Source organism: Pelophylax lessonae (assembly GCF_965119305.1).
Source record: "Pelophylax lessonae genome assembly, chromosome: 2".
NCBI lineage: Eukaryota > Metazoa > Chordata > Amphibia > Anura > Ranidae > Pelophylax > Pelophylax lessonae.
In genome coordinates, this window is record NC_138769.1 from 457,634,207 (window position 1) to 457,655,364 (window position 21,158).

Sequence of the window (21,158 nt, forward strand, 5' to 3'; positions counted from 1 at the left end):
TTTGCACAGAGCAGCCCCGATCCATCTCTTCTCAGGTCCCCTGCTGGCGCTCTGGGCTCCTTGCTCCATTGAGTGCCCCATATCAAGCCACTTGCTATTTGGGTACTTGTCCTTGCTCTCTCCCGAGCTCTGCTCTGTGTGTCCATCAGACACACAGAACAGGGTTCAGCCCCTCCCCCTGCTCCCTTCTCACTGCCAATGACTCCCACTGCTGTGTCTGAGCCAATGGCAGAGAGCCGAAAGAGGCCCAGTGTTCTGCCGAAAACACAGACTTGCTGAATTTTCCAACAATGTTATTTCTGGTGACTGTACACCTGGAATTATTGGAGGTTTCGACCACTTGGTGTTTTCACAAAACACCAGCAACCTATACACTCCAGTAGATGCTATAATACTGCAGATTGTTCCGCCCACTAGTAGTCCTCGTCTTGGAGGCGGCCATGTTTTTGGTTACTAGTGGGCAGACTAACAATCTGCACTAATTATAGCATTATTCCTGGGGTACACTCACCGGAAGTAACGTAGTTGGAGATCTCGGCAAGTTGGAGTTTTCAGCAGAACACCAGCTCTCGTGCACATTTCTGGATCCAGAACAGGCTTAGGTAAGTACTGGGGGGGGGGGCTGGGGAGAGGCTGAACCCAAAAGTTTTTTTTTACTAAGAATCACTTTAGTTGGTGGTGTGGTGTAATTGATGCAAATAGCTATTTATAAATGAATTCCTGAAATCCTTTATAGACAGGAGTCTCAGGAACAGCTGCCTTACTGGAAAAAACTTCCTTCTATGCCTGTGATGGTAAGTAAAGGAGAATAACAATTTCCTTTATTCATTGTTAGTAACCAATATTATAAAATATACAGCCAGTAAATAAAAGAGTGACATTATTGTTCTAGGGTTACTATTTACTGATCTGTAAGTGCATACAAAGTCATAAATTCTGTGTGCAATATAAAAGGGTCTAAAAAAACTTTGTTAGTTTACACATTCAAACATATTAGCAATAAATTTACAATAGAATGGAGACTACCTCAGAAAGTTTCAAATTAAGAGGTAGTATTGTCTGTTCACATGACTAATCTCATATCCTAATACCCAAGGATGCCATAATGTTGCAGTTGGCATGTATGTGCCTTTGCTATAAGACTTCATCAATTCATATGTGTGGTGGGTGCGTCTGTACAATGTCAACAGTTTCAACATTGGAGGGAGTGGGGTCAGCATTTCCAGTTCTTTGTTTTTGTCAATCTGGCTGCTGGTAGACCATGTGTAAATACATGTCTAAACATAGGAGACATAGTATCGACCCCCAAATTTAAGAGTACCAGTCCTGTGGAATGGGTAAAAATGTTGGATTTTCTATCATTTTTGTCTTTGTAGCAATGGTCACCAAGACAAATCCAGAGGTACCCTAAGCCAACAGAGACACAGACAGCAATAAAACAAGAGAGGAATCCTAATCTTCTCTACTCTATCCAAAACAAAAAAAATAAATAAATAAAGATATTGGGCTAGAGGTACACTATAATGGGTGATGTTTAATTCCTCTACATATGGCAGTGAGTTTTTTTTCTGTTTATATGTAAAATTGAAAAATGTACGCTATAGATAAGTCCTTCTTTTATCTTTTTCTCCCTTTTTTTTTTTTTTTTTAGTTTACTTAATTTACTTTCAACAAATTGGATCACTTGGGAAAAAAACAGTATGGCATAGAGCCATAACATCTTTGTTCCTTGGGATTTTCTTGAGTGATCCTGCTGTGGTTTTTATTATGCAAAAAAAAAAAAAACGAGTAATCAGTTGTCCCATGGTTTGGATACTAAGTAAGAATGTGGCTCATATAGGGCATGTTTCACTGAGCAAATGCAGCTTGAATTCAGGTACATTCTGCATTGCATTTTAGATCCAATTGAGACACGTCTGAGATCATTCAGTGTGTTGACAGATGTATTCAGGGCTGCCATGGGGGGGGGGGGCAGGCCATACACATGTAGGGGGCCTGGGCATCCCAAGGGGCCTGGCCGCCCAGGCCCCAACCAACGAGACTGAATTGTTGCTGCTGTAGTAACTAGTAATTGCTAGAGCAGGGCAGCCACAAAGTGAGTCAATGCAGCCGGTCTTTTTACTGGATTGGGATGTCTCTTTGCTGAGTATACTAGAATGTCTCTTTGCTGAATATATGGGTCCATCTCTTTGCTGGATTGGGATGTCTCTTTGCTGAGTATATTAGAATGTCTCTTTGCTGAATATATGGGTTTATCTCTTTGCTGGATTGGTATGTCTCTTTGCTGAGTATATTAGAATGTCTCTTTGCTGAATATATGCGTCCATCTCTTTGCTGGATTTGGGATGTCTCTTTGTTGAGTATATTAGAATGTCTCTTTGCTGAATATATGGGTCCATCTCTTTGCTGGATTGGGATGTCTCTTTGCTGGATTGGGTTGCCTCTTTGCAGAATATATGGAGCTGCCTCTTTGCTGGATTGGGATGTCTCTTTGCTCAGTATATGAGAATGTCTCTTTTCTGAATATGTGGGTCCATCTCTTTGCTAGTTAGGGATATCTCTTTGCTGGATTGGGCTGTCTCCTCATGGAATATATGGAGTCGTCTCTTTGCTGGATTTGGATGTCTCTTTGCTGGATTGGGCCATCTCTTTGCTAATTATATGGGGAATCGGGATGTCTCTTTGCTGGATTAGATTCATTTTCATATATTAAGTTTTAAGAGTGAGAACTTGGTGGGATGGTCAGTGGGCAGATTTAGTAGGACAGCCATTGGACCAGCCCTGGGGGTCCCAGGCCTAAAGGTGTGTAAGGGACCCAAAAATTTCTGATGGCTGCCCTGGATGCATTTGACCTCCTTCTAAACTGCGTCAATCTGCTTCAAGAAGCTTTTGCATTCCCACTGGCTTTTATGGGGAGAGAAAAATAAAATCTGACTTATTCTTCTGTGATTAGGAGTGCAATTATCAGACTGTTATAATAATTTGCTTCTGCTAAGAAAACTTATATAACATTCTTTCTCAGTGTTACTCTCATAGAGTCAGAGGTTACAAACAGTCAGTAAATCATAATGAAATTATTAATATTCGTTTTCAAATCACACTTCTCACTGACCAGGAAAAAATAAGCAAAAGGATCAATAGAATATTTGTTATATGAGAGAAAAAAGAAAAAACAGGAAATCTAAAAATATCAAAGAAATAGAGCATACTGTAAATATCTAGGGTAACATGTTGCTAAAAAGTTATTGCACACCACAGCAAGGGTCGTATTGCTTAAAGCTAGCTTGAAATGTCTGGAGATGCATCACTAGTTTAAGCTGTGTGATATGAATTGTTATTGCACTTCACATTAAGGGTCAGTTTGTTACAGTTTGTTTTAAATATAAAAATGCCATGTGGTGAATTTCAATTCTGTCTGTATAATAGTGAGATGATTAGTATGTGATGCTGCTGAGGAAAGTTTTTTCTACTAAAAAACATACGAAACTTAAGCAGCAAAATGTTAAAAGAGCAAATTGTCCTCAGTGGATGATTCTCTGAGAATAGTTTGCTATTTGTGATCCTTGAAACAATCAGATCTGATTGTTTGATGAGACCACTGTACCAAAGGCATGCTCACAACAATAGGCCATTATGGCAAAATTGCAAAGGTAGCAGGCCATGACAACCCTAAATTTAGTTGTTCTAATTTAATTGCTGTTAGGGTCCTCTAATCGTCTGTTAAAGACGAACTTTATACAATCAGCTAAATTCACAATTGAAACACATATAGATCAGCTATAATTTTGTTGTTCATTTTTTTGTTTCTTATTTTACCATTCACATTTAACCCCTTTGTTAAGGAGTGTAAAACAAATTCTGAATGCCTGAACACAAATTTGCAACTTTGAGATTTGTTATTATTACAGAAAAGCTGACCCAAAATAGTAAAAAACAAAACAAAACATTGTTTTAAAGAGCCGGTTCACATAGAGGCGACACGACTCCTTACTACTTCGGGGGCGACTTGTGCATTACCGTGCACCACGACTTCGGAGCGACTTGCAGGGACTTCATATAATGAAAGTCTATGCAAGTCGCTCCGAGGTCGCCCCTAAGTAGTACAGGACTCTTTTTCTAAGTTGGAGCGACTTGTGTCGCTCCTATTAGAACAGGTCCTGTAGCGGTCAATGGACCGCGAGGGAGCGCGACTTGTCAGGCTGACAAAGTCGCCTGACAAGTCGCGCTAGTGTGAATGGGCTCTAAATTCCTCTCTTGCTATAAGCATAACCTACCACCAAAGCATAGCAAAAAAATAAATTCTCTTGTTCCTGACAATCACAACAATACCATGTATTTGTATGGTATTTGTTGTTTGGACCCATAGTAGGGTCCAGAAACAATCGTGCACATTTTCCTTTTTTTATGCTACCTAAAACACACCAACAGTGACAGTAATGCTGGCCAAACACTAACCAAAAAATTGTTCAAACTAATTTTCAAAAAATGAACACTCAGCCGTGAGAGCAAACGATCATGCCATCATGTAATGGCCATGGACATCCACAAGGGGAGCAAGGAATCTCCCCTGGAATCTCAACTTCCCCTATAAAGATGTTGGTAAGCCACTTTATACCATCCTGTGATGTCTGGCCTGTTTAATAATCCTATGTGACTGTGCCCCTGTGTCTTAAAAAAATAAGCCGTTCTTTACCAGTTTTCAGAGCTCCGATCGCCGCTTACGTGACCCACCGCCTCTCTCCTCTCCCCATCTGACAGCTGCCTGCAGCGAGCGGGGCTGAGGATTCCCCACTGACATCAGTCAGGAGGGCAGGAGGAGGAGAGAAGGAGAGAGGCGGGGGGGGGGGGGGGTCACGTGAGCGATGATCCACAAAACTGGTAAAGTAGTGGTTATTATTATAAAACACAGACACAGGGGCACAAATGATTATTAAACAGCATGTAGAAAGGATATGAAACTTTAACCACTTTCTTACTGGCTTATTGTGGAATGACTTCAGCAAGGTGACTCAGTTCTTCTGACTGGGCATCACATGACGTCCATCAGGATAAACCACTCACGTTCATCCCTAGGGCTGTGCAGAGCGGCAATCGGTGGTGCGGTGTGTCGCTCTGACACACAGCATCTCCAATTTTGGTAAAGAGCCTATGACGTAGGCTTTTTACCATGTGATCAGCCCATCAAAAATGCCAATCACTGTCCATCAAAAATGCCAGTGAGTGCCCATCAGTAATGCCTGACTGTGGCCATCACAGATGCCAATCAGTGGCCATCAGCAATGCCTGTCAGTTCCTCCTGATCAGTGCTGCCTATAAGTGCGATTTATGAGTGCCCACCAGTGCCACCTATCAGTGCCCATCAATGCCACCTATCAGTGCCCATCAGTGCTGCCTATCAGTGCCCATACGTGCCACTTATTAGTGCCCATAAGTGCTGCCCATCAGTGCCTATAAGTGCTGCCTATCAGTACCCATCAGTGCTGCATATCAGTGCCACCTATCAGTGCTGAATATTAGTGCCTTCTCATCAGTGCCAATCAGTGCAGATTATCAATGCCCATCAGTACTGAATATCGGTGCCCACCATTGCTGCATATTAGTGCTTCCTCATCAGTGGCCATCAGTGTCGCCCATCAGTACCACCTATCAATGCCCATCAGTGCTGCATATAAGTCCTGCCTATCAGTTCTGCATATTAGTGCCTCCTCATCAGTGCCCATCAGTGCCACCCCATCAGTACCCATCAGTGCCGTCTCACCAGTGCCCGTTAGTGCAGCCCAATCAGTGCAGCCTCATCAGTGCCCGTCAGTGAAGGAGAAAGTAAAATTTTATAACAGAAACGAAGAAAAACTTTTTTTCCCCCAGAAAAAATGGTCTTTTTTAATTTGTTTAGCAAAAAATTAAAAAACCCAGTGATGATTAAATACCACCAAAAGAAAGTCCTATTTGAGGGAAAAAAAATCAAAAAAATGTAATTTGGGTACATTGTTGCGTGACCGCGCAATTGTCATTCAAAGTGCGACAGCGCTGAAAGCTGAAAATTAGTCTGAGCAGGAAGGGGGTGAAGGTGCCCTGTATTTAAGTGGTGAAACTACAGGGGAGAACATAGCCAGGCAGGATCAGCCAGGTATTTTAGGTTATAGAAGGGGCCAAACTGCACAGCACAAGCACTGTGGTGTATAACATGCTTTAAAGAAACAGGGTCAATATATATATATATATATATATATATATTTTTTTAGGTTAACAAATGCTTTAAAATAAATTTTGCTGTTTCCCCATCAAAAAGAAATACTCGCAAATCGCGGCTCGCACAGGGACTGACTTCGGCAGCTGCGTGGATCACTGTCCTCAGCCCCTATCATTCCAGTAGAGGGGGAGCCTGGGGTAAGGAAATTGAGGAGAGTGGTGGCCCCGTGCGCAGAGGCACGGCACGTGATGCCACAGTACATACTGATGTTGCGTGCACCGCCTGCATGGACTCAAACAGAGAGGGTCAGCTTTGCTTGCCACTCTTTAGGAAAGCAAAGGGGCCCGCCCAGGCCCAGCCCAGCCTGCTAAAAGACTAATTCCCATAATTGAAGCAGCCAGTCAGCCAGCCAGGCAGTAGGCTAGCCACCTACAGGAGCCAGTCAGGCTAGACAGCCACCCACAGACAGGTGCCAGCCACCCACCCACAGGAGCCAGCCAGCCACCCACAGGTGCCAGCCAGCCACCAAAGGTGCCACTCAGCCACTAGAGATATCACACTGCTATCCAGCCCCAAAAGGTGACAGACAGCCACCACAGGTGCCAGTCAGCCACAAGTGCCAACCAGCTACCCACAGGTGGCAGCCAGCCACTCACCCTTTAGGTGCCACCCAGACACCATAGGTGCCAGCCAGCTACCCACCCACAGGTGCCACCCAGCCACCACAGGTATCAGCCAGCCACCACAGGTGCCACTAAGTCCAGGTGCCAACCACCCACAGTGCCAGCCAGCCACAGGAGCCAGCCACCTAGCCAGCCACAGGTGCCAGCCAGCCAATCACAAGAGCCAGCCAGCCACAGAAGCCAGCTACAGCAGTACCCCATAGTTAATTAAGGTAAGTGAAGCCTTGGGTTGGGCATGAAATTGCTATTTTTATTACTATATAGTGAGGGGTTGGGTAGGGGTTGTCGGGGGGGGGGGGGGGTCATGGCATATTAGTGAGACCTCCCTCCAGGTTCCATTAGACTCCTTTGTAGTCTCTAATGGGGCCTGGAGGGGCCTCTTTCTAACAGAGTCTCTCTAATGGACACAGAGAGGGCCTCTGTTTGAGCAATCTGTTGCTGTGGGTTTATATTTTGTACTATGGTGTTGTATCTGGTGTTGTGGAGTTTTGTCTAGTGCTTTGAATCTTTATCTTGTGCTGTGGGTGTATATTTTGTGCTGTGGGTGTATATTTTGTGCTGTGGTTTAATAGCTTGTGGTGCCGTGGATTAATATCTAGTGCAGTGGATCTATATCTAGTGCAGTGAATCTATATCTGATGCTGTGGGTTATTTCAAGTGCTGTGGATCTGTATCTGGTGCAGTGGGTTTATATCTTGTGCCATGGGGTTATATCTATAGAGCCGGTGCTGTGGCAAGTCTTTAGGGTGCAATCTAGAGCTGTGGCAACTGCTGTGAGTACAATCTGGTGATGTAGCCTGGTGATGAGCAGAGTATTTAATGATCCCCATTTTTTTTTAGAAATGGATATCCGCAATTTTTTTTCAAAAAGAAAATTGGATGATGTAGAATCTGATAAGGGAGCAAGAAAAGAATCTAGACATGGTGAACAGAGGCAGAATCAAGCACACGCAGTTCTGTAGGTCCAAATCCAGCTTTAACAGAATGTAGCCATGTTGATGATCTGGTAAATGATATTGGATTGGATTTTATTTCATAAAAAAATAAGATAACAGATGATCCTAAATGCAATCTGCTAATAAATACATACAGTGTACCCCACCAGAAAATTATGACGTCAAGAAGGATTCAACTGGACCATGCTTTTTCTCTCAGGTGTGGATTAATCAATATTCACCTTGGCTTAGCTACTCTCCACAACTGAAAGGTGCAATTTTCAAGTGTTGCACAGTTTTTTCACAGCCAGTTCGTCATGGGATATGATGGAGCGTTCATAACTATGCCTTTCACAAAATATAAAGATTTCCATGAAAGTGCACGAAACCATGGTTCAATGTTTTGGTATAAAAATACACAAGTGGATGCAACAAATTTTTTGGAGATCAGAAAGAAACCAGAAAGAAGCATTTTTGCTAAATAGACAGCGCTGTGAAAAGGCAAATTGAAGAAAATCGGAAAAAGTTATTTCCAATTTTGTTCACTATCCTATTTTGTGGAACACATGACATTGCTTTACGTGGGAAAAAAAGTACAACCGGAAATGTGCATAACTGTACCAATTTGGGATTGAAGCAGGAGATGTGATCCTAAAGAACCATGCACAAGTTAATGCACGTTATACATCAGTTCCTATTGAAAATGAATTGATTACATTTTGTGGAGAAACATTGCGAGAAGATCTAGTATCCTTAGGCCCCTTTCACGTAGGCTTTCTGCTCCGATCCGCCTTGTCCATGCTCCGCTGACACCCGCTGCTATCCGATCCTGTCTGTGAAATCCAGATGGATGGAAACCATGATTTTCCATCCGTCTGGAGGATCGGATAAGATCGGATGAAAACGGACAGGCGGTTCGTTTTCATCCACTCTCCCATAGAGGAGACATCTCCATCTCTGTAGATAAGCGGACACGGAGCTGTCATCTGCCTGCTCAGCGGGGATCGGCGGATCGATCCCCGCTGAGCAAAACAAAGTCTGTCAGGCGTACCACCAGTGTAAAAGGGGCCTTATGCCTCGTACACACACAACGATTATCGGCCGACCGATCGTCCAAATTTTGTCCAGAGTGGTGTTTTGTTGGTTGGAATGTGCCTAGACTGCACATGAATTTTCTCGGCCAACAAAAATCTACTTCAGAAGTGATGTCATGTGCTGGTTTACTTTCCGTGTCTTTTTTCTTCTCTGAGCATGCCCAGTCTTGCTCATCAGATTTTTGTCTGCCGAAATCTGTACTGACTGACGGAAAAACGGCCGTTGTGTTGACGGCCAACAAAAATTTTATAGCCTGCACACCAGATTTTTTTCGGCTGAAAAGTCAGAGTCGGTTGTCGGAAGCATCATACTAACAAGCCGACAATCGGCCGATCGGACGTTGGCGAAAAATTCCCCGCCAATAATCGATGCGTGTGTACGGGGCTTTGGTCAACATGTCAAACGGGTTTTCAATCATTGCTGATGAAAGTGTTGACATATCCGGAAAAGAACAGATGTCACTTGGAGTATATTTTGTAGACACAAGTAGCACCGTAGCTGTATTCAGAGAAGATTTCCTTGGATTTGTAACCTTAAAAGAAAGGGATGCTATCTCAATTGCAAATATGATTATGGATACACATTCTAAATTTGGATTAAACTTAGAAAAACCCTATGGCCAAGGATATGATGAATGCTCTACAATGGCAGGAAAAGAAGGTGGCATTCAAGCCATATCAAAAAGAAAATATCCTAAAGCTGCTTTTGCTCACTGTGCTGCACATAAACTCAATTTGGTAGTTAATGACCTGAATGCTGTTCCTGATATACGGAATTCTATTGGCACAGTGAAAGCCATCATCAAGTTTTTCTGTGAGAGTCCAAAAAGAACATCGCTAATCCCTATGTGCCATTGCTGAGTGAAACATGGTGGACAGCCAAATAGAAATTAGAATTTTTAGCTCAAACTTTGAAGATATTTTTAATCAATTAAGCTTACTGGTCACTACAGCATCAGGGAAAACACGTGAGGATGCATATCAATTGCAATGTTCTTCAAGCACAGTGAGCTTCCTCTTTTGCTTGACCATCATTTCTAATTACTCATCAAGACTGGAATCAGTAAGTCAGGCTCTCCATGCTGTTCAGCTTTATATTCTCAACGTGACTTGCCGAGCAGTTTTACTGCCGCAGGTTGGCTCTATTACGCGAAACAAGGTACATGTACGTAATTTTGTTTAATAGAAAGTGGGGGCCTGCGCACCCCTGGAGGCACGCACAAGCGCCAACTGACCACAGGGGGAGCCAATCGCTTTCCTTGGAGACAGAACGGTGGTTTGCCTATGTACACAAGGCAGACCGCCGTTCTGTCAAAGATGAACACAGGGATCCTGTGTTCCTACTATTTAGGAAAACAGGTCTCTGTGTTCATTTATTGAGTATATCCTCCACACAGTTAGAAAGCACTCCCTAGGAGCACATTTAACCCTTTTATCGCCCCTGGTGTTAACCCCTTCCCTACCAGTGTCATTAGTACACTAACAGTGCATATATTTTAGCACTGATTACTGTAGTAATGTCACTGGTCTCCCCAAAACTGTCAGTTACGTGTCCAATCTGTCTGGTCCCACTAAAAATCACTGATTTTTAATAGTTTACTAGTTACTAGTTTACTAGTAAACTAGTAAACCACTACTAGTAAAAAAAAAACAAAAACAAATAAAAATGACATAATTCTATCCCCTAGTTTGTAGACGTGATAACTTTTGCACAAAGCAATCAATATACACTTGGGATTTTTACCAAAAATATGTGGCAGAATACATATTGACCTAAATTAATAAAAATGTTTTATTATTCATTTTTTATTTTTTATCGGATATGTTTCATATTGAATCGTTTTTTTGTTCGTTTGTTTTTTCACATATACCTAGTGCAAACAGTTTGGACGAGAAACACATTAACCTTTCAATTTATCGTTCATTCGGCAGAAAATTTCCTAATCTTGTCCTTCGTGGTTTTGGCTCAAAAACATCACAAGCCGATTACCAATTTGTGCCCATAACTGGCCAAAAGATGAACAAACTGTCCAAATGAATGAATTTTGGATGGTTTTTCATATTGTGTATGGCCACCTTAACTGACAATGATATTAATTTCCCACTTCTGGACCTAAAGGTTTTACCCCCCTTAATGACCAGGCCTTTTTTTTGCGATATGACACTGTGTTACGTTAACTGATAATTGCGCAGTCGTGCAATGCTGTACCCAAATAAAATTGATGTCCTTTTTCCCACAAATAGAGCTTTCTTTTGGTGGTATTTGTTCCCCTGTGCGATTTTTATTTTTGGCTCTATAAACAAAAAAAAAAAGCGACAATTCTGAAAAAAAAAATTTACTTTCTGCTATAAAACATTCCCAATAAAAAAAATTAAAAATCCAATTTTTTCATCATTTTAGGCCAATGTGTACTCTGCTACATATTTTTGGTAAAAAAAAATCCCAATAAGTGTATATTGATTGGTTTGGGCAAAAGTTATGGCATCTACAAACTAGGAGAAAAGTCATTTTTATTTATTTCTTTCTTTTACTAATAATGGCGGCAATCAGCGATTTTTAGCAGGACTGTGACATATCGGACACCTGACATTTTTTTAACCTGCCTAGCGGTAACCCCCGAGCGTGACTCGGGGTAGAATTTTCCTGCTGTTATCGGTATCCCCGAGTCACGCTCGGGGTAAATGTGCAGAGTGAGCAGCGGTGTGTCTTACCTTTTCCTGGCGATCCAGCGATGATCTCTCATTGCTGTGACCGCCAGCCGAGATCCCCGCCGCTCGTCTGTCGGTATGAGGACTTACTAGTTCTGTTCCCTGCAGCAGCAATGCTGCATGGGAGCGGAACTAGGGAGGGAAATTCGAATGTTGCACAAAACACAAACACATAACATTTATATTATATATATATATATATGTATATATATATATATATATATATGTATATATATATATATATATATATATATATATATACATACATATATATATAATATATAACGCATGAATTATAATCTAATCAATAATATAATTTTATTATATAATATAATATAATATATATATATATATATATATATATATATATATATATATATAATATTATATATTATATAATAAAATTATATTATTAATTCGATTATAATTCAGGTGTTTGTGTTTCAAATTTATCACATCTGGGATGTCTACTAGAGTCTTGTTTTGGTCTGGTTTAAGTCAGTAATTACTAAGAATTGTAGGCCTATAATACATAACGCCAAATTTCCATGCAAAAAATTGTACCGCTTTTGGTACAGAATTCCTGACATAATCATACCGCCAGGGAGGTTAAACTTTTGGGGGGACCAGCAACATTACTACAGTATTCAGTGCTAAAAATATGCACTGTTACTGTACTATGGACACTGGCGGGGAAGGGGTTAACACCAGGGGCAAACAAAGGGTAAAATGTGTCCCTAGGGGGTGCTTTATAACTGTGTGGAGGATGGGCTTGCTGAATAAACTCTAAATAAGAGGAACACAGGATCCCTGTGTTCATTACTGACAGAACAGCGGAGTGTTTACAACGGCAGACCGCTGTTCTGTCTCCACGGGGAGCAATCGTGGGTGCCCGGCGGACATCACGGGTTGCTGGACCCGCTGATTGACTCCTCCTGTACCAAATTGGCGCATGTGCGCCCCTGCTAGCGGTCCCGTGAAACGACGTACAGTTATGCTGTTTTGCGGGATAGAGCCGACCCCGCAGTATATGTAGTGCTGGAGGTTGGCAAGTGGTGAAAAAAGAAAAACATTTTTTTATTAAAATCGTGCCTAAAATACCCTGATTATGACCTTAACCCTGACACTAACTTAGATCAAACCCTGATCTACCCACTTCTTCTTTTTTTTAATTATTGTGCTCTCAGCACAAATGCATGTACGCAAATGTCATGTAGCTGGTGATGGAACCTGACGTGGAGAAGAAGGCGATCTCTTACACCTCCAGCTCGGTACCCCTGATAAGGTAACAGGAGGTACTGGCAGCTCTGGTGATGGCAGGTTGCGCAGGAGAGAGCACACTTGGATGCAGGCTGGATCATGACACAGGGCAACAGGTGCAGTATGCTGGAAGACAGTCAGCAGGCACTTGGCAGCTGACAGATCACAGGCAGCAAGCACTCGGCAGGTGGCAGACAGCAGGTACTTATGTATTCGGCTGTAGGGGTAGGGAAATCCTCCACTGGCTGGACACTGAGCAGAGTCAGGCAAGCCGACTCAGTCAGTAACTAGCAGGCACATCAGAGCAGCAGGCAGAAGAATAGTCAGATTCAGGCTGGAGTTGGCAAAGGTAAGCACATAGGCAGAAGGATCAGGCAGGGACATGGTCAAAGGGCAAGCCAGGGGTCAGTTCAGGCACAGTTCGATCGTGGTCAGACAAATAGCAGAACGGCAACAGGAGATCAAGCACAGGAACAGGTAACAGGTATTAGAGCATTGTAGACCACAAGGCAAGGTCCCTTGTGCAGCAGAGGTGTTTAAGTAGCCCACTTGGTGGCACTCTAGTAGCGGGCGTGCCTGCCCGAGTGTACATGCATTCTCTCACGTACATTTTGCACGAGTGCAGCTCTGGCTAATAGGAATTTGCAGTTCGTGCATATTTATGTGCCTATGCACATTTGATCTTTGACAATTGGTTTGGCTAATAGTAATTCTCTATTTGCGCATAACTATGCCCCTGGGTATATTTTGCCTTTCCTGACAGAATATATGTGGCCTCACAGATGAAGACCCAGTGGCACAATATACAATTTAAAGCATTTTGTTATATCTGTTCATGTGCAAAAAATCGTTTGATCCTCCCATATGCTGCATTCTTATCTATTACAGTGTTTCTAGTTCTCTCTGTAGACCACAAACAAAACTTTCCGGTCCTTATATTATGGAGAGAGAAGAAGGGGAGGTGTTCTATAGTTCTGTCTTATACTGACAATTCTGCCCATCAATAACTACAGTTCAGTGAGTGAGTGTTGTCACCCTAGGACAGAAAATGTGTAATTGGCAGGGTTAACAGGTGAAAATAAAGAGAAAAAATGCCTAAAATACAAAACAAATGCAGCCACCATATCTAAAGCCCCGTAAACACGCGTCGAAAATTGGCAGGGAATTTTCGTCCAACGACCGATCTGCCGATTTTCGGCTTGTTAGTATGATGCTTCCGACAACCAACTCCGACTTTTCAGCCGAAAAAAATCTGGTGTGCAGGCTATAAAATTTTTGTTGGCCGTCTACACAACGGCCGATTTTCGTGCAGTCAGTACAGATTTAGACAGGGAAAATCTGATGAGCAAGTCTGGGCATGCTCAGTGAAGAAATAACACAAAGAAAAACACAAAGAAAACAAACAAACACGTGACATCACTTCTGAAGTAGAATTTTGTTGGCCGAGAAAATTTGTGTGCAGTCTAGGCACATTCCAACCAACAAAACACAACTTGGACCAAAGTCGGATGATCGGTCGGCCGATAATCGTTGCGTGTGTACGGGGCTTGAGGACTGAGTATGGATATTCTTGAAATCAAATGAATGTTTCATTGATTTCCTTTCAGAACTGAAATCTTGCTACTTCACTTTTTGCATTATAGTTGCCTGTGTGGTGTTGGCAGTAACTAATTATATTCAGAGCTAATCTTGGAGAATTAATTTGCATTGTAGCATTATCAAGACTATTTTTTTGTAATAAATAGTAAAATGTGATGTTTTACACAAACATAATATTATATGTTGTTGGCATTGTGTAAGAATACATTGAAAAAAGTGCTGAAAATAATATCACCCAGTTGCAGAGTTAGACTAGGGATGCATGGGCAATTAAATCTTTTTGATAATGAGAGCTTTTCATCTTGGCAGTCACCACATTTACAACACCCTGGAATCAATGTGTTGTCAATAGGATGATTGGAAACAAGTGGTTAAATCTCTCAGTAGTGAAGAGATTTAATTATCCGTGTAGCACTAGTCTTATTCCGTTTTCTTTTTTTTAGCTTTGTGTAGTTTCTTAAAGGAAAGCTTTGATAGAAATACGTATAGGGTTTCTATTATTGACTCTAATAATCCTCTTTGCCAAATTGCTAAAATTATAAATTTAGAGTGAACTCCAGGCAATGGTTCAGGAAGCATCTAAAGCTGAGCTCCAGGAAAACAGCTAAATACAAAGATTAAACTGTTCATGGAAGTAGTTTTACCTGCCAAAAGATTTGTATTTCTGTCCATCCAATCCTGCTATTTACCCAGCTCTGCTGCACAGCTCTACCCTGCTTGTCAAGGGAAGAGACCTAGAATTATTTATTTTTTATTTGTTTTATTCTGGTGATGTTAAAGTCTAAGTTCATTTTTGAAACATGTAACAGGTAGCATGCTCCAGCATTAAAACAAAAAAAGATCCGGTGCTTGGTAACCTCAGGGTACTAATTGAATACACCCTAGTGCAGTGATGGCGAACCTTGGTACTCCAGATGTTTTGGAACTACATTTCCCATGATGCTCATGTGCTCTGCAGTGTACTTAAGCACCATGGGAAATATAGTTCCAAAACATCTGAGGTGCCAAGGTTCACCATCACTGCCCTAGTGGGACTGCTGAAGACTAAAAAACAGCTGACACAAGGCGGCCAATTTGTCTTTAAGGAGCATCTTTGAGCACTCGGCACTTTTGGAAAGTGGCTGCACATCGAGCACCTTGTTTTACTGTTTTATCTGTCATGGACCATTATTGCACTTTATAAAGGACTTATGTTATGATAAATATTTTTTATATATTTTTTCATGCTTTTTTTCTGTGTTATCTGCACTAGATTTGCCCATTTTTTCATGGGATAGTAGACCGGATCCCCTTACATTATTACAAGATTATTACCTAAAATAAATAAGACACCACACACCATCTGTTTTGGATAAATATTTATAGGCCGCGGCTGTTTATTATTTGTATTAAAGATACATATAAAATTCAACACAATCAAGAATGTATAAACACTGTAACAACAACCCGATCACCACGATCCATGCTGTAAATAAATAAAGACACTTAAAAAATGTATCCATTGTTTTACTTAATAAACCAAACAACATTAAAAATGTCCCCCTTTGCAACAAACAAAGGTGACCCACAAATAATGAGCTTTTGGCTGTGACAGCCAAGGGAGAAGGGGGGGGGCGGGAAAGAGAAAAGATTCTTCTTGTTTTTCTGAGGTGGTCTGAGATTTTAGGCGGCAGTGAAGCCCCTTAAATAGTCCTAAAGTGCAAACTAAAACTAACCGGCTGACAGTTTAGGTGGTAATTTTGAGCGGGAAGCAGGGTGAAAACCCAAATCTCCCCAGATACAGGGGGGATTTGGGCGGGAAGAGCAAGGGGAGCACTAAATCTCCCCAGATACAAGTGTTTTGAGCGGGAAAAGGAGGCAGCCTTAGGTAGCCAGGTCAAAAGTTCATTACCTCAGAGGCCCTATACCTATCTACCTATTAAACTTTAGCCTATTACACCTATCCTGCCCTGTCACTATCCCATGAGGAAAATGGAGGGCATATTCATGCCTTTTTTCCTTTCATTCTTTTGATGTGCTTATAAAATGTGATTATTTACACATGTATATCTAACCACTTAGAGGGACAGCACACTATTATTTGTATAAGCATGCTCCAGCACCCCGACTGTGGTTCCTCTCCACTGCATCTACTATCACATTTGAAAGTGGCCTGGTTGTGAGGGCTCTGAGCACAATTGATTCACAGCAGGCCAATAATAAAGAAACTGCAAGCCCCATCTGCCACCGTGGCAGTTGCTGTTCTCACTGGATTGTGAGTCCATTGACACTTCCTTCACCATTCAAAAAGAAAACTTGCAGAGAAGTACGGGCAAAAAAGCTGGAAGATGCTTCTGCAGGAGTCTGACTGCATTTATTGCACATTTTTTTCTGCAAAAATATATGCATTTGTTACTTTTTGCCTGCAGGTGAACTTATCCTTTAAATAACACAAGTCCTGTCTCTCCCTCAGCCAGTGACTGCACAGTGAAAGAAGAAGTATGATAACATTTTCAGAAGGAAAGGTCAACAATGGCAACCTCCATTTGCTATTGCTACAGGTTTATTTAAAAATAGTATGAAGTATCTTCATGGGAACAGTTTCAGTCAGAAATGTTTCTCAATCTTACTATTTGGCCAGTTACAGACACAAGTCTAGTTCAACCAATAAAAGGGAAAAAAAATCTTATATACACAATCCTATACCTACAGTTGATCCAGAGGAAGGCAAAAAAAGCATGATCCAATTTGCTCCAGCGGGGAAAACAAATCCTTCCAGATCCCCCAAGAGGCAATCAGATATTCCCTGGATATCAACTTTACCTATAAATGTTAGTATCCAGGTATATTATGTACATTTAGGAAAGAATCTAGGCCTTGCTGGCCAGAACCACCTTTGGAGGGAGTCTATTCCACATTTCACAGCTCTTACTGTGAAGAAGTCTTTCCCTATTTGGAGATTAAATCTGTTTTCCTCTAGACATATAGAGTGCCCCCCTTGTCCTCTGTGATGACCTTAACTTGAATAACACCAAATTCACTATATGGACCCCTAATGTATTGATACATGTTGATCATACCCCCCTTAATCTTGTCTTCTCAAGAGAGAATACATTCAGTTCATTCTTGAAAAAAAATCTCTCTTTAAGTTATGTGTTTTTAAAGAGGTTGAAAACACACCTCACGAACTTTTACCTATAGGTAAGCCTATATTAAGGCTTACCTATAGGTGCTATAAATATCTCCCAAACTTGCACCGTTTAGGAGATATTTAGAGTGCATACTGCAGATGACGTCATCGGCACATGCGCTTTGAAGGAACGGCCACCCGTGCTTTTCCTTCAGAGCTCAGTGCCGCGAACAGCGGCTCCCGCGCGCAGCCGCGGGAGTGATGTAATCGCGCCTCCGGCCAATCAGGCGGAGTACTACATTTTAACTACATTTTTCACGGAGTACGTGAACCCGGAAGCAGGACGGCCGGACATGTCGGCCGTCCTGTCGCTGAGCGGACGGCACGGCGGGGCCTTGTTTTAAGGTAATTACTTCATAATGAGCTAGTATGCGATGCATACTAGCTCATTATGCCTTTCTCTTTACAAGTTTTTTTTTTTCTCGTTTTTTTTTTTTTGGGGACTTTACTTCCTCTTTACATTTCCTGTGTGCGTTTGTTGCTTACAGTTTACATTAAATGAAATCATGTTATGGTCACTGTTACCCAGATGTTCTTTTATATGAACATTAGTAATAGGCTCTGCGTGGTTTGGGATGACCAGGTCCAGCAGAGCATCATTCCTAGTCGGGGCCTCTATGAACTGTACCATAAAATTGTCCTGTAATAACTTTATAAATGTTTGCCCTTTATTGTTCCAGCAGTGCCATTACTTTAGTCAATTTCTGGGTAGTTAAAATCCCCCATTATTATCACTGTCCCAGCCCTTGCAGCCCTTTCTATCTGTGCAAGGAGCTGAGTCTCCACCTCCTCATTTCCACTGGGTTGCCTATAACAAACTCCAATGTTTACCCTTGTAGTACGCACACCCATGTGCGGTTCTATCCATAATGCTTCAGCCTCACCACATGTTATAATTGTTAATGCTGACAAGCAACTAGGACACTAAGCTAGTAAAAAACAGTAAAGAGGGACTGCATGTTGTCAGTTCTCCATGAAATTGTTGCTGTGAAAAGACTTGCACCTGTTTTGATGGACAACAAATACAAATAAAGGAATTTACAACTTTGTGAAGAATCCCAATAAAGACTGAATAAACTTATCTGGCAAAGTCTGCTTTTTTGCAAATATTCTCAAGCATATGTGGCTTACTTTAGAGAAGGCCCGGTGTTCTCTGTGTGAAAGAAACAGTTTCTCTACGGTGGTCTAACAAACTTTCTGCTGAATTAGAGCTAGGCAACCAATGAGGAACATGAGCTTTGCTGATTGCCTAGTTATAGCTTTGACTAAAGGGTTCATGTCAAACGTCTACAGAGAGACCCCTGCTTTCACATAGACCTCTACTCTCAACCTGCTCACCAGTCGCAGACTTTGCAAAAGATACTTGCAATTATTTGCATGAAACATAAGACTATGAAGAATTTGTGTTTTTCACACCCTGAGTTTAAGGCTGGACTTTAGGAATATCCCTATCTGCCATATTTCACCTCCCTTCCCCAACTAATCACTGAGTTAGTTAAAAAGAAGACCTAAGCTAAAACTTGGGTGTCAAGTCTTCTGTCTTCTTCCCTGCAGATGGGGGGAGGGGGGTCCTTCTTTAGGAATTCACATTACTGTCTGGTTGATGTGGACACTTCCTATTGGTTGTCTAAAAGTGGGGTTCTCTCAGGATTCAGAAGACTGTCGTTTGGAGACATCACAAAGAGGCAACCTGACAGCATGGGCACAGACTGTAGCGCTGGATCTACCAATCATCACTCCTAGAGGTTGAGGGACTAAGTTAGAGAAGTATAAAAATATATTCTTAAGATATTTATTTTTGAACAATTGCTGATTAGGTGAAAGGGAGTGGGAGGATGAGATGGGAGGGGAGGGATCTCTGCCCAAAGATGAACTTTAACCTTTTTATGTTGTGTGATGTACTGCTGAGTTTTACCATAAAACCAGAAGTTAAGTTCAACTGTAAAATCAGAAGTCAAGTTCAACTTTTTTTTAACATTTTTATATTTCCATTTACCTCACAGAAAAAAGAACAAGAATCTCTTGGACGAAAGCCCATCAACACATATGGTGGAGGAAGAATTACTTACACACCAAACATTTCTAAAGACCTGTCTTCATCAGTCATCTCAAACGCTGCTCCCTTACACATGAAGGCTGTGGAAGATAAGTGTCCTGAAAATAAAAAGACTTACAACAGTGTCAGCAAGATCGACAAGATGTCTCGGATAGTCTTTCCAGTCATGTTTGGAACTTTTAACTTGGTTTACTGGGCTACATACTTGAACAGGGAACCTGTGATCAAGGGCGCTGCTGCGTCCAAATCCTCCCCAGTGTTGCCAATACATATCTAAGCCATATCCTTGCAATGGACTATACCGATGAAAACTGTACAGTTTGGCTTGGACATTTGTTCATTTTTACTTTATGTGTGGAGCATTTCATTTACTTTTTGTTTCAATAGTTGCTAGTTACATTTATGTTTTTATTTTACCTCATATTTGCAACAGAAACTTACTAAAACACCAAAAAGCAGTTAATTAAAATTACATTTCATTTTGAATAATAAATACATTTGGGATGACATATAAAAGCTGGAGGAATAAAAGGGCCTGTGTTACAGAAAGAATCTAATGAAATTGGACCTATATATGCATGCTAGAAAAAAGAAGAGGTTGCTATATTTACTTTACTTGATTGTAAAATTTTCTTAAAACTGATAATTAAAAAGTAGTATACTGCATCGGCCTTTTTAGCACAATAATTGAGCTTAAAAATGTAAACAAGGAAGCCAAAATAGGTTAAGGTATTTCTTAAAAAGAAAAAAACTATTTAAAGGGACAATTTTTAAGGGAATTTTTAACAGGCTCCATGCCACTGAGCTGACTGCCTGTGCATGTGTGAGCACACACAGGCAGTGCCACATCCACCCTAGATGGTCTTCTTTGCTGCATGGATGGGAGGCAGCAAAAATGGCCACCTTGGTAGAGATCCACCCCCAGCACAGTCCTGTAGGATGGGTAATAGCTGCTTCCATCCATTTCAATTTTCATGAGTGTTTTAGTTTGGGGCATACCTACTTTAATGTAGTGGCTTTATAAAGAAGTGCATAAAGTAATTAAGGGCAATCTGCAGAGTGCACTAACCCAGAGTAACCAATCAGGTTTTACATTTTTCAAATTTTTAAACAGAAAATATTTAAATTAAGTAGGCACAGTGGGAAGCAATATTATCCCTATTCTTTATTATTTTTTTTTCATAATGCAGCTAACATAGAATAGGGTGTGCTGGTATATAAATATAAAATATATTTTGTTTATTTATGTACTTTTAGGGTAGATTCAGACATGCATCTAAATCTTACTTGTCTCTGAAGCCTGATCTGCATTCGGATACACTCCAGAGACTACTGACAGGTGGTGAGGAAGAAATATAATGCCTCTTCACTGCCTGTTTAACTTTTTTATCCTGACAAACGCCCCGCAATCATGTGCATTGCATGTGGTTGCAGGGCATTTGTGGCGCTTCCACGTTGACTTG

At 41.3% G+C, this 21,158-nt stretch overlaps 1 protein-coding gene across 1 annotated transcript in view; it reads left to right on the forward strand.

Annotated features, from left to right (window-relative positions):
* The window catches only part of GABRA5 (gamma-aminobutyric acid type A receptor subunit alpha5), a 405,793-nt gene extending 385,540 nt beyond the window's left edge, over positions 1 to 20,253 (forward strand). Inside the window, exon 10 of the mRNA XM_082244514.1 lies at positions 19,643 to 20,253. Within this exon, the coding sequence (XP_082100640.1) occupies positions 19,643 to 19,972 (330 nt within the window). The 3' untranslated portion in view covers positions 19,973 to 20,253. The remainder of the gene's footprint in view (positions 1 to 19,642) is intronic.
* The last annotated feature ends 905 nt before the right edge of the window (positions 20,254 to 21,158 follow it).